At 36.1% G+C, this 14,119-nt stretch overlaps 1 protein-coding gene across 4 annotated transcripts in view; it reads right to left on the bottom strand.

Annotated features, from left to right (window-relative positions):
- Positions 1 to 14,119, bottom strand: part of LOC150081995 (serine/threonine-protein kinase DCLK1-like) — a 345,782-nt gene that overhangs the window by 222,644 nt on the left and 109,019 nt on the right. For all 4 annotated transcript variants that reach the window (XR_016547298.1, XM_090379891.1, XM_090379889.1 and 1 more), the window contains one exon: positions 1,141 to 1,217. Coding sequence is in view for 3 of the 4 variants with exons in the window: in XM_090379891.1 (XP_090236017.1) it covers positions 1,141 to 1,217 (77 nt within the window). In the remaining variant the exon portion in view is untranslated. The remainder of the gene's footprint in view (positions 1 to 1,140; positions 1,218 to 14,119) is intronic.

Here is a 14,119-nt window from a genome sequence, read left to right as displayed (position 1 = left end):
AATATGTTTTTGTTTTCTGCCTGTGGTGTAATAACATTTGCAGCAGCTAATATCTATTGTGTTACATAGTCAGTTAAATTATCAACTGGTTGAGAGTAAGTAAATGAGTTAAGTATCAAATGCAATGCAGGTGTCATAGTTGTTCCATTCTGCTTTAGAAAATTTCCACTTTTGATATGGTGGCTGTCTGGATTCGACACTGATAATTGTCACTACTTCACAAATCATCCAACACTTGAAAAACAATTGTGAGAATAATCTCAGACAACAAATGGAAAGACCAGTAGCAGAAGTTGATCCTGCAGGAAAACAAACCAATGTTAAGAAGAGTGCTTGTCAAGTATTGATTCCAACAAGTTGCCCTTCTTGCTTGTGCATTTCAGGTGATCATCAAAGTGCATGATGTCCATTAAACTCACCAATAAAAAAAAAAAAATGGGATATCATCGCTGCATAGCAGTCATCACCCAAGTTTGCTTCAGTGTATGAACAATCTGGAAGATAAGAGGTATTTGAAAAGTTTAGGGTATAAAGTGTTTATTTGAAAAAGTCTGGTAACATGTTACTTTTCAACAGTCCCTTTTGGAGTCAATACACTTTTGCCAGTGATGCTGGAATACATTGATTCTAGCTGAAAAAGAAAGTTTTCTCTTGGGCTTCAAGGAATGCATCCACTGCATGGACAGTTCAACTGTTGATCCTGCCGAGGTAGTTAACAAACTAAATGAGTATTTTGCATCTACATTCACATGTGAGAAGTTATTCAGGGAGCGGAATGCCAGACTTGAATTAAAGTCTGGCAGTAAACTAGATAATCTTGTAATAACTGAGAGCAAAGTGGAGGAGAAATTGTTGAAGATAAACATGCACTCACTCACTCACAGCAAAGCCTCAGGTTTCCTTGCACCATACAGCTAATTGAAATAATAATTGAAATAATAATATATAACCTTGAAATACACTTGGGGCAGCAAAACACTTTATACAAACTCAAAAAACAGGACATCAATCTCAAATTCAAAATAATCTCTGCTCATTTTACTATATATGAAAATAATTTATCACTAATCTTTTCATGCAAAATTTTATTAAATATTAAAAATGAAAATTACAAAAAATTAATGAAAATGTTACACATACTGGAGACCTGAGATGACTTCTGTGTGCAAAGAGAGGTGAAGAACAGAGAGAACTTCTACTGCTGTTAGATGATGACACTGTAAAAAATTTGTATTAAAACTGCTATTGAAGTTTGAAGGAAGTGATCATCCACAGGAAAAAATAAGTGAATTAGCATACACTGAAATTTCAAAAATTAGAGGTTTGAAATTTTTAATTATATTAGCAAAATGATGCCAGGAAGGAAATATGTAGCAACAAAAAAAGATACACTTGACCATTTCTTTCAAGTATTCTTTAGTCTCTTCTTAAATTTATGAGTGCGTCAATCACACTCGGACTAAAGGAAAATTCAGACATTGCTCTACAATTATCCCCTCTCAATTTAAATTTAAGCAGTGAGCCAATTAAATAATGAGACTGACACTACTATAAAAAATAAGAATAACACTAATGGCAAAGTAAAGCTATACATTTTCAAAGTAATCATCTCCGATGTGTACACTGTTTACATCTTTTATACAAGTTTTGAAAATGCTTCTGGAACTCCTCTTATGGTATCGCTTTCAGCTGGTAGGTCGCTGCAGCCTGGATATCCTCTTCTGTCACGTATCACGTTCCTTTCATGGCTGTTTCTGCAGGAGCCAAATCCGATGAAATGTGGGTGTTCGATAATGAATTGATTTTTTTGCCAAAAATTGCTTGATGTTGATGGCAGAATCATGCAACAACCACCAATTTTTGGAGTTAAACATTGTTTCACCCACGAATTTGATCTCACAAACCTCCTCATAGAACTTTTATGATTGTTGTCCCTTCAGGCACAAATTCTCGATGGATAATGCCTTTGATATCAAAGAAGACTAACAACATGGTTTTCACTTGCGATTTTTTTAACCACACTTTTTTCTGATGGAGAGAGGATGGTGAATGCCATTCTGAACTCTGATGTTTTGTCTTGGGATCATATTTTCCAGCAATCCAAGTATATGATATCAAAATTATTTTTTGCATCCAGTTCCTTTGTGACCATATCATAGTATCCAATCAAATTTGTCAGACAAGTTTTACTCTTAACAAATCCATGCTGTGTCTGAACTATAACTGCAGCCTTGTCTAGATGATCTGCAGTGCTTTTTTAATTAGTGACTCCATTATTTTCCCTGGAAGAGAAGTTAAACAAACAGGTCTGGAATTATTTGTATCATCCTTTGATCCTCTTTTGTGAATTGAGGTTGCATTTATACATCTTCAGTCCATGGGGCCCTCCCCTGAGTCCAAGGAAGCTCTCATAATTATCACTAAGAGTTTGCTTACTTACTTCCTTTGCTGCCTCCTTTAACTGGATAGATCTTGTCCACCCCAGGTGCCTTCCTTGGGTTTAACTTCAACAATTTCTCCTCAACTTTGCTCTGTTATTCAAAATCACTTAGCTTCCTGTTAGGGTTTGATAAACTTCTGGCACTCCCCTCATTGAATGACTCCTGATGTGTGAATGTAGATGCAAAATACTCATTCAGTTTGTCAGCTACCTGAGCATGATCATCAATAATCAACCCATCTATGTTAAGTGGCCCAATCTGATTCATCCCTTTCTTTCTAGAATTCACATCAGTAAAGAACTCTTTGCTATTTTTCTTTGCATCCTTTGCCAAAGATTTCTCATAATCTGCCTAAACTCCTTTGTGACTTGATTACAGACTATTTTATATGTGCCATAGGCTTCTGTGTCACCTGATGATTTATATGCAAATCCATACATTTTTCTTCTCTGCCAAGAGCCTCAATAATTAATCTGACATCCATTTAGGCCTAAACCTTGAACAGTATGGTAAGATCATCAGTGTAGAGATACCAATCAACAGTATTTAGAATGCTGATTGTAATACTGTGTATTCATATTACAAATATTGTGGAACTGAGAACGAAGCCTTGTGGAACTCCATGTATATTAGCATAGGCATTTGATGCAAGAAAGCAAGCTTATGCAGCATCAGCCAAAAAAATAAATAAATAAATAAATAAAAATAAATAAATAATAATAATAAATAAATAAATAAAAAATAACCACTTCCACTTCACCCCTCTGTTCGTTTGAAATACCTGTCCGGCTGAGCCTTAAACTTATTTAGGCTATCAACTTCCACGACAAGGGATGGAAGTCTATATAGAATTGAGAGAGAACCGGTGATGAATCTGGAAGGCCCTGATGAACCTGGAAGGCCCAGCAATGAACCTTGAAGGAAGTTTTGAATAAAACACAGTAAATGACCTCTCAGATCAATAGAACACAAATCTCTTAGCATGCCATAGCACCCATGATATCAAAATTTCTTCTATATCGAGGCATACCGTGACTGTTGATTTCTGATGTTTGATTTGGCTTTTACCAACGAGGTCTAAGGATATTCTATTTTTCCTAAAGCCAAACTGGTTGTTATTGATCACATTTCAGAATTCAAGGTACCAAGTGAGTCAGTGGTATATTACTTTTTATAGGGGTTTTACTCAAGCAGCTGGTAAGTGAAATCTGTATACAGTTAAGATATACTTTCCTGGTTTGGGGATTGCTATTACATAGGAATGATGTCACATACTGGGGAATGTATGTTCAGAGAAGATCCGATTGAAAAATATTTAGCAGTGAGGATAATTGTTTCTGGTCTAGATCTTGGAGCATTATGTAGTAAATTCCATCAAGTCTGGATGCCCTACTTTAGATTCTGTGCTTTAACCAACAGCATAACTTCTTCCACTCATGTCCTGTCTTGTCTGTATGTGAGGAACAGTCAATAAATATTTACCCTCACCTAGACATATGAGTTAGGGGTTTGTTTTTGTTATTATTCACACACACACACACACACACACACACACACACACACACACACACACACACACACACCTAAGTCCCTTAAATTAATATACATTCATTTGTATATTTGTCTAGATCCATGGTTACTGAACTAGAGCCATGAATATAGCAAAAATTGGTATAAAATTTCTTCATTTCCAAGGCAAAGAAAGCAATACAAATCCAAGAGATGAAAAATTTAAAAAGAAAAAAAAAAAAAAAAAGACAGTTCACGTGTGCAAAGCAGTGTGTACAATGACCTAACAAAAGGAAGACCCATCTTAGACAGGTCTTGCCACTGTGGCTAAAGTAGAATAGTTAGTCCTTAAATGATATGAGACTATAAACATAGCAAATGAAGTGAACATTAGCCGTGGTTCAGTCTAACACTATAATGCTCGATTCCCACACAAGTCTAAGGTGGCACCCCAACGAAATTCAAGAATGTTATCTCCTCAAAACCTCCACAAGAAAGGTTGTTCCACACAATAGTTTTAGCTTTGTAAACTATTGATGGTTTTTTTTTTTTTTTGAGTGAATTCTGACAATGGACAGACAATGGACTTGTTACATCACTATAACAAGGAACAAAACAGATAAACAAGCAGTGGAAACATTCTTCCTCCCCAATCCCCCAAAAAAAGCCAAGGTTCAAGTTGTCTACCACATCTGTTTAATCAAAACTGGATCTCCACAGCTGTGGACTCTGTTTTATTTCAAGAAGCTATGTTTTGTTTGTTTGTTATTTAGGAGCATTAGCAACTAAAGCCATAATTGCTATAATTTCCAATATGGTCATTCCCTGACCTTTCCGCATCCTCCGTATTTGGCGGTCACGGGCTCGAACCCCGGTCTAATCAAGAAGCGTGTGCTGCACACTGCTGCTCCTGCCCACCTGGCTACAGAGGCACCATTTCAAGAAGCTTGTTATATGCCTGGATATGTAACATTTGAGACCACAATCAGTACATACCCATGCCGACCGGGCTAGCCGGGTAGGTAAAGTGCCTGCCTGGCAACCTAAAGGTCGCGGGTTCGATTCCCGCCTCGGGCTGGATATCACGATGGTGCCGAACCAACCGGTTGGTTGGATATCCCGGCCACGATACACGAAGGTAGCAAGAAAAAACTTGTTCCTTCGTGTATTGATCACATCATACGAAATAAATAAAAGTACATACCCATTATATGATTGGCTTGTAATCAGTATAAGAAACTTAGATGGAATCAAAGCCAGAGAGTGGCCTTGCTGCTTGATCTGCTCACTCATTTCCTAGTATTCCAACATGCCCAAGTATCCATAAAAACTTGACAGTCGGTTTACTTTGATTGAGATGAAGTAACCAGGATCTGATTTGTATCACAAGTGAATTGAAATCCTGCACTTTATTTTGTAGAGCCATCACTTAAAGTCTACATAACCTGTGAACCTAAAAAAGTAAGATGAGTCAAAGCCAGCTTCACTGCATAATTCAGATGTAAAAGCACCGCATTGAAGAAGTAAGGACAGAGACAGTGGATGTCGGAAGGATTACGGCTGCTCTTACAGGTGTGCCAGTTTTTGAGTTATCTGTATATATATGAAGTGTTTGTGCTAGAGGCCTGCATGGGCCTACTTTTTTTTTTTTTTTTTAATCTGGTCCGGCCCAAAGTCTAGAGGGTCCAACCCGAGCCTGAATTTGTTTTTCAAATTCGTTACCCACACCTGATCCACCCGAATCTATTTTTATCTGGGCCAAACTGAAGTGTTTATATAAATAAAATCGCTTTAATGTTAAAAATGTTTATATAAATAAAAAAAATTGCTAACTTCTGAAGTTTCATAATAATAAAAAAAAACAAACTGAGATTCACAATTCAATATCAATAATTATATAACAATAATTCTCCAAAATAATTATTAATATTAATTATAAAAAAAAGAAAAATGTAATAAATTTTCAATTTACCATATTTAATAATTCCAAAATGAAATTGATATCCACTTCTACCAGCCACCTTCTCTTCACATGCTTTTTATTACAAATTGTTGTGCAAAAATAAATTAGCAGTGCAAAAGCATCGAACAAATTTAAGCAGCGATAATGTTGACTATTTTATTAACATTTTTCATTATCATTATTGGCCATACGGTGCAAGGAAGCCTATGGCCGATAATGAAAAATGATAATAAAATAGTCACTGTTAATGCTTAAATTGGTTCGACGCTCTTGCACTGCTAATCCAGCTGCACTAAAATTTCTTTCGGCGGTTGCACTGTTGATGGGTCATTTCCACGGAAGAGTACAAATTTAATTTTAATTGACCTTACTGGTCAATTAAATAATACCCACTTTTTCTAAAAACCTTTAAGAAAGGTTTTTTTAGAAAAAGTGGGTATTTTTTTAACCTTTTACACTTTTTCTAAAAAACATTTAAAAATTTAAATACATAAAAAAAATATGTCAGCAATAGTAGCCCGAAAAAGTCAGAAATATTTGAAATAATTCATAACAATTATTTGTACTCGACCAGAGCCCACACATTGTTCGGGTTACTGGGCCCGAGGGCCTGGTCGGGTCAAATCCAGAGGGCCAGACCTCTAGCTTGTACACTGGCTAAGGCAGTGGTGTGCAAACTATGGAGCGCAACCCCCAGAGAGGTCGCAGGATAAATTAAAAGGATCACGGCAATTTTTAAATAAAATTATTTTTTGTGTACATGAAAGCCAAAAAACCTGTTGTAAAAATTACTTTTTCAGTACTGTAGGTGTAGAGACCTTACTAGTCGAACAAAGTCTGAGATACGAATAAACCCTATTGCCACTATTTTTTAGGGTGGCTTCACATGTGATGCAAGTGGCTTTCTTATTAATTAATACGGCTTAATTTGCTCATTGGCTATGGACACAAAAATCAGCTGACTAGTGTGACTTCTCAGTATGTATTAATACTTCTCAGTACTACTCAACTGATGAACCGTAATCCCTCTAGCTCTTAATTCGTGCTTCCTACAGCCAAAATTTCTGAAATTGCCTAAAGGCCAGAGGTCCGAATATGCAGTGACAGTAATTAGCAAGCCTGTTACACACGCACTCTTTATTCTGCTTCGTAATTCGGTGCTTTCAAATCAACTTGGATGTGTTTTTCATTCTTCTGCTGCTTTTTATATTATGGTTGTTTTTAAGAAAAAAAAATATACACTTTTATATATTTTACCATGGATAATTAGAACAAAACAGTTGAGGAGTGACAATAATAATGTTACTACAGATACATCAAAAGCTGAAAGAGTAAGAAATATATCATGTGAAAATTTGGAGACTAACATTATTTTAAGTGTAGTGCAACCACCAATTACTGGTAGAGAGCCACCATATTCCAAATCAAAAAGAATGAAAAAGAATAGAAAATATCAAAAGGAATTTATAAAGTATGGCTTTACTTACAGTGTTGTTGAAGATGAGCAATGTCCGGCGTGAATAATATGTTACGAAAAATTGGCTAACGAAAGCATGAAACCTATTAAATTAAAAAGACACGCTGATGCCATACAAGGTCTGAAATCTTTCATGAAGAAACATTGCAGTTCCTTGCAAAGCTTTAAGAGCATCATTGGAAGTTTCATATTTAATAGGAAAAAATTTGAATCACATACTATTGCTGAATCCCTTGCTACAGATACATCAGAAGCATTTTTATTGCAACCCTGCTGCAATAAAAATGATTTCAATTATGCAAGGAAAAAAGTACAGCAACAAATTAAATACCATTCCTCTATCCAGAGACACAGTTATCATAAACAATATAAAATTTAATTTATTAAATCGACTGAGAAAAAGTCCAATTTTTGCAATACAGTTAGATGAATTCAGATATTTAAATCCTTGCTCAACTTATTGAGTATGTCAGATACTGCTACGAGGGAGATATTTTGGAGTTGTTTCTATCTTGCACTTGCAAAGCTTTGGAACAATGGTGAACCAAGAGAGTTTGCACCGGGGAGGGGGGATATATTTATGCATAAATATACAGATTATGCATATTTATGAATGTTATAATAAGAGAATACGAGAAAACAAAATAGGAAACAAAAGGAAATATTTATTATTTAACATCTAAATACTAATAGTCAGTTCACAAAAACTGCATTACTGACAATAACCACAGTTTAATATAAAAGTCACTAATTAAAATTTGCAAAAAAAAAAAAAAAAAAAAATTATACAAATTATAATCAAACATACAAGTACAATACCATACTGTAATAGTCTTATTTGTCTTTGCATGTATATCAATTACTTAATTTATTAATTTTTCCGATAACTCATTCAGGCCCTCTAAATTTATCTTTATGCAATCTTTCAAAATTACAGTACAGATGCATATCTGTGGCAGCTTGTAACTCTGATGTATGGGGGTGCTGCTTCTTAAAGTTACATTAAATTGCCTTGGTTATAAGACATGTAGACATAGGTGGTGGTGGTAATAATAATAATAATAAGCGAGTTAAAAATACTACAAAACATTAACTGGAAACTTACCATTAAAACAGACTTCGAAATTTAATTTAAAAATAAAATCATTCTTTGGTTTTTATTTGTTGAAAATAGATTAAAAACTTCTTTATTCAAGTTTGGTGCACTGTTCAAATCAGCACTGCTCGCGCCGCAGTTCCTTTGACTCATTTTATCACCTCTAAAATTGCGTATTGGAAACCTGCCAACTAAGCACTGACTCAACCACTGGGGCTTAAATGTGAGCTGTAGCACACAGTTCCACCAACAGTTAAACTTCAAAGTTGAAAACGATCTCGTGTTTTTATTCTTTTAAAATTGAAATGATTATTGGAAATAGAGGATGAGTATACTATATGCAGGACCTGTTAATAAAAATATTCATTGCATCGCACTGTCCTTCACAAAATTTCATATCACTTCGTTGACTGTATATTTAGATTTAAAAAGCTGGGGGTGCTGCAGTTCCATAGTGCCTACCAACAAGCAACCCCTGATGCATATATAATAAAAAGGATATAAAATGTATTGTTTATAGGCTGCAACCAAAGTCTTGTTTGTGGTATACAAAGGAAGAATTAGCCACAATTAGGCCCTTGGTGTGAGAAAAAATAAATAAATAAATAAATAAATAAAGGGAATGTGAAAACCATAAAGCAAAACTACTGACGATGAATTAGTGACTGCAGACTCCCCTGAAAGCTGCAGGACACTTTATAATTACAATAGCATCTGTCAGGAACCAATTCAGGCACAGCCTGCAATCTTGCTTGCAATATACAAACAAAGAATTAGTCACAAGTAGACTGTTTGTGTGAAACACTATCAAGAGATGGCTCGTGTGAAAATAAAGGGAACCTGAAAACCATAAAATGCGGACACTTGAAATAGTGGTTTTTAGTTACAATTTGCACAGCCAGAAATATTGCCCATTTAATTATTTTGAAAATTGTCTTTTGAATTTTAGTGATTTATTTTGGCCATGTACCACCTAACAAGTACCACATTAGTTGATTTGATTTTTAATGTTATGTTTATTTTACAAATTTATTGAATTTGTGTTTTATAAAATAAAAATTACAATTTTTTCATGGGGAGGGATTTTATTTCACCAGGGGTGAAACTCACCCCCGTCATCCCCCTAGATTCAACACTGTTTGGAAGGAAGAACGACAGCAAGAAGATTTTTGAGGGTATGAACATTTTCTTTCAAACAAAATCTAATCTGGAACAACTGCTTTGCAATTTGTACTGATGTGCAGCTGCATTAACAGGATAAAATAAAGGTTTAAAAGGCAAAGTAAGGGAAATTGCTCCAAATATAGTTTTGAATCATTGCATTATACAGTACAGTAGGGAAGCATTAGAAGGAAAGGAAATGCAAACTGATTTGCACAAAGTTTTGAAAGATGCGATAAGTGTGATCAACTTTATTAAAAAGTTAAATAGCAGACTTTTTCACAGTGCTTTGTAATGAAATGCTTCTTTTATATATGAAAGTGGGGTGGTTGTCCAGTGGACAAGTGTTGCAACGTCTTTTTGACCTCAAACATCAAGTTTTGTTTTTATCGGATAAAAATCAGAACCTTGCTCGTTTGTTTACAAATCAAAAATGGCTTGGAAAACTTAGTTCCCTTGCTGATATATTTGAAAAACTTAATGATTTAAATTTAAGTCTTCAAGGACAGGGAACAAATTATATTAACTCAGTGATAAAATAGAAAAACTTTCAAAAGAAAACTTAAAAACTTTGGAAAACTGAATTTGAGCGTAATAATACCGAAATGTTCCCATGCTTTTCTGATTTTGTTATAATATTGACATTTTACAATTTAGGGAATATTGACATTTTGCAATTTAGGGATATTGTTGCCACCCACCTAACAATGCTAATTAAGAATTTTTCCAAATGATTTAATGTATCTCCAGAAAAAAAAAAAAAAGTTGTACTGGATTCACAATCCCTTTGCTTTTGATATTTCATGTCTCAAAATTATTTGTTTGCTGAATTACTATTCAGCAAAAGGAAGATCTTATCGACCTGTCATCTGACGAAGCATTATGTGCTCTTTTCAAGACTACTTGGGAAAATTTTTTGCATTCTCTTCGAGATGAGTATCCAGAATTATCGAAATTGGCAATACAAACATTGCTACCTTTCAAGTCTACATATTTATGTGATGTTGGTTTCTCAAATTAGCAGCTGTAATAACAAAACAGCATTCCAGACTTGATCCAGAAGATAACATGAGATTAATAATTTCAAACATTGCATCAAATATGGACCAAATATTATCAGTTATCCAGGCTCTTCCTTCTCATTAATTATTTTGTTATTGTTCATTTATTGTTTTGTAATCTTAATTGAAGAATAAGAATTTGATTTGTTTTTGCTGTATTCAATTAAAACAAACAATTATTTTAATTGTGTAAATTAAGAAGGAAAATTTTTTTTTTTTATTCCTTTCTCAGTACTCGAATAAAATTTTCTACTACATAATTTATAAAATGCCATTTTTCTTCTCTAAAAATCTGGTCATCCTACCTCTGGATTTACATTGAGGGGTCGCGTTAATTTTATATTTAATACAGCGGGTCACAAACAAAATAAGTTTGCACGCCACTGGGCTAAGGGCTGATCTGCATGCAACTGTTCAAAATTTTGGTTTGACAGGGAGTGTTTCCTCCACTGATAAAAAATAGTTATTGCAAGGAGGTATATACAATCTCCATGGTGTTGTACTGTCTGAGCCTTGAGAGATACTTGCAAGATGGATGTTCCATTGTTGTGTCAGTTCTTGTAACTGAATACCAGCAGGTTTATTTTCATTGGGTTTGTTTCTATATAGGGTGATTCACTACCAGTGCGACAAACTTGCAGGAGGTGTAGGGGGCACAAAGACGAATCGTAATCACATAGCATTGCAGGGTCCGAAATGCCTTCGTCATGCGTCTATCGCCTTGAATGGGACGTTGAACAGGAGGTCACACGAACAGCGATCCCACTGGAAGTCAGCATTTGCGAACCGGTTCACGAGGCAGCAGGATGGATGAGTATTCAAACGTTGAACTGGCCGACATGCACCTCGCGTATGGAGCTGCGGACTGTAACGGGCGCACCACTCTGCGCTTGTACCAGGAACGTTTCCCGCACAGGCGTGCTCCTCATCATACGATTTTCGCACGTGTGCACAGAAGGTTACGTGAGACTGGTTGTTTCATGAGAGGTACCATGAATCGAGAGCGAATGGCGAGGACACCAGACAATGAGGAGAATGTCCTACGTCTTGCAGAAGGCAATCCGAGTACAAGTACTCGAGCGATAGGCCAACGATTGGGTATTTCCCAATCCACTGTATGGAGGATACTGTCAACAAACCAAATGAGTTCATACCATCTGCAGCGCGTCCAATCATTGGAGCCTGTGGATTATCCACTCCAGAGGACTTTGGCTACTTGGTTTGCAAATGCTGACGTCCAGCGGGATCGCTGTTCACGCGACCTCCTATTCAACATCCTCTACTGCATGACTAAGGCATTTCGGACCCTGCAGTGCTATGTGATTCCGATTCGTCTTTGTGCCCCCTACACCTCCTGCAAGTTTGTTGCACTGGTAGTGAATCACCCTGTATATATATGTTTACCCACTGAGAATTGAAGATATGTCCAGACAAGATAAGGAAAGCTACGTAATTTGGCTGCATAGTAAGGCAGTAACTTTATCCTAAGAAGTATTGGAAGTTCATCAGTTTCTGAAAACTCCTTGGGCAACATTGAGAGCTCTATAAAGGAATGGATTAAGCCAATCCAATGCAATCTTACATGTGGAGTCAAACTGCAGATCTGTAGTCTAAAGGGGATCTGATTAAGGTTTGATATAGGTGTAGTAGCAGTGTAAAGTGATCTGCTCCCCATGTCATAGGAGAGATTACTTTACATAGATTCATCTGTTTCATACAATGAATTTGTGTCTGCATTATAAGCTTCTAGAAGGTAGGTTTAATTTCAAGTACCAGGCTGAACTGGATACTGTTGCTAATTGATATTGGTTGGGTTCCTAGCATTAGCTCAGGATCTGGATGGAGCAGCTGTCACCCTTCGATTCCCCTTTGTGAATTGGGGATACATTTGCACATCTCCAGTCCGTGGAGACCTCCCCTGAGACCAAGAATGCTCTCATAATTATGGCTAAGGGTTTGCTTAGTTGCTTTGCCGCCTCCTTTAATATAACTGGATAGATCCCATCTGCCCTTCTTATGTTTAACTTCAACAATTTCTCCTTCACTTTCCTCTCAGTTATTACAAAATCATTAAGCACCCTGCTACAATTTGATAATCTTCTGCCATTTTCAAACCTTCATAATTCCTCATGTGTGAATGTAGATGTAAAATACTCATTCAGTTTGTTTGCTATCTAAGCAGGATCATCAACAGCCGAACCATCGATAACCAGTGGACCAATCAGATTCATCCCCTTCCTTTTAGAGTTTATATAAGTAAAGAAATCCTTGCTGTTTTTCTCAGCATCTTTTGCCGAAGATTTCCAGTAATCTGCCTTCGCCTGCCTAACCTCCTTTGTGACCTGATTACAGACTAGCTTATATCTGCCATAGGCTTCTGAGTCGCTTGATAATTCCATGCATTTTTCTTCTCTGTCACGAGTCTCAATAGTTCATTTCATAACTATTTAGGCCTAAACCTTGAACAATACTTCTTAATAGGTATGAAACTTTTTGTAGCATCCACGATTAATTCCTTGAATGCTTCCCACTTAGAATTTACTGTTGGTAACTTCGTCAGTTGATCCCACTGTACAGAATTTAAAAACTGTCTGAGATGACTGTACTCACTTTTATGAAAGCAAAAACCCTTTCCCTTACCCCTGATGGTAATTATATCTTTAAGTAAATCCCACATCAGTACACTGTGATCACTGCCACCTAGTGGTTTCTTTATCTGCAAATTCTTAATACACGAATGATCACTGCTGATAACCAGATCAAGAGTATTATCCTCTCTGATTGCCTCTCATGTTGCTGCAGAAAACTGAATTACAGTTTTCTGCAGTAGTGTCCTTAACAACCCTGCCAACCTTCGTATAGTCTGCAAACTTGGACATTAAGCTTGATATACCAACATCAATATCATTTATAAATACAGAAAACAACAATAGACCCAACACTGAACCCTGAGGGACTCCACTAATAACATTAGTCCACGACGAGCAGTGTCCATTGATTACCACTCTGTCTTCTCCCACTCAACCATCCCTTTATTCATAGCAGCAATTTGCCTCCAATGCCACACTGCTCCAATTTATTCAGCAGTCTTCCATGTGCAACAGCATCAAAACCCTTTCTAAGATCTAAATATATGATATCAAAGTTATTCCCTGAATCCAGTTCCTTTGTGACCACATCATAGTATCCAATCAAATTGGTCATGCAAGACCAATTTTTTTTTCCCTTAAAAAAACCATGCTGTGTCCAAGCTATAACTGAAGTCTTGTCTAGATGATCCTGCAGTGCTTCTTTAACCAGTGCCTCCATTAATTTTCCTGGAACAGAAGTTAATCTCACAGGTCTATAATTACTTGTTGCCCTTTGATCCTCCTTTGTGAACTGGGGTCAAATTTGCTCATCTCCAGCCCA

This window comes from Mastigoproctus giganteus, chromosome 8 (assembly GCF_048544385.1).
Source record: "Mastigoproctus giganteus isolate SK-2022 chromosome 8, ASM4854438v1, whole genome shotgun sequence".
In the NCBI taxonomy this organism is placed as follows: Eukaryota; Metazoa; Arthropoda; class Arachnida; order Uropygi; family Thelyphonidae; genus Mastigoproctus; species Mastigoproctus giganteus.
Note: the sequence above shows the minus strand (reverse complement) of the source record. Positions and strands in the feature narration are given on the sequence as shown.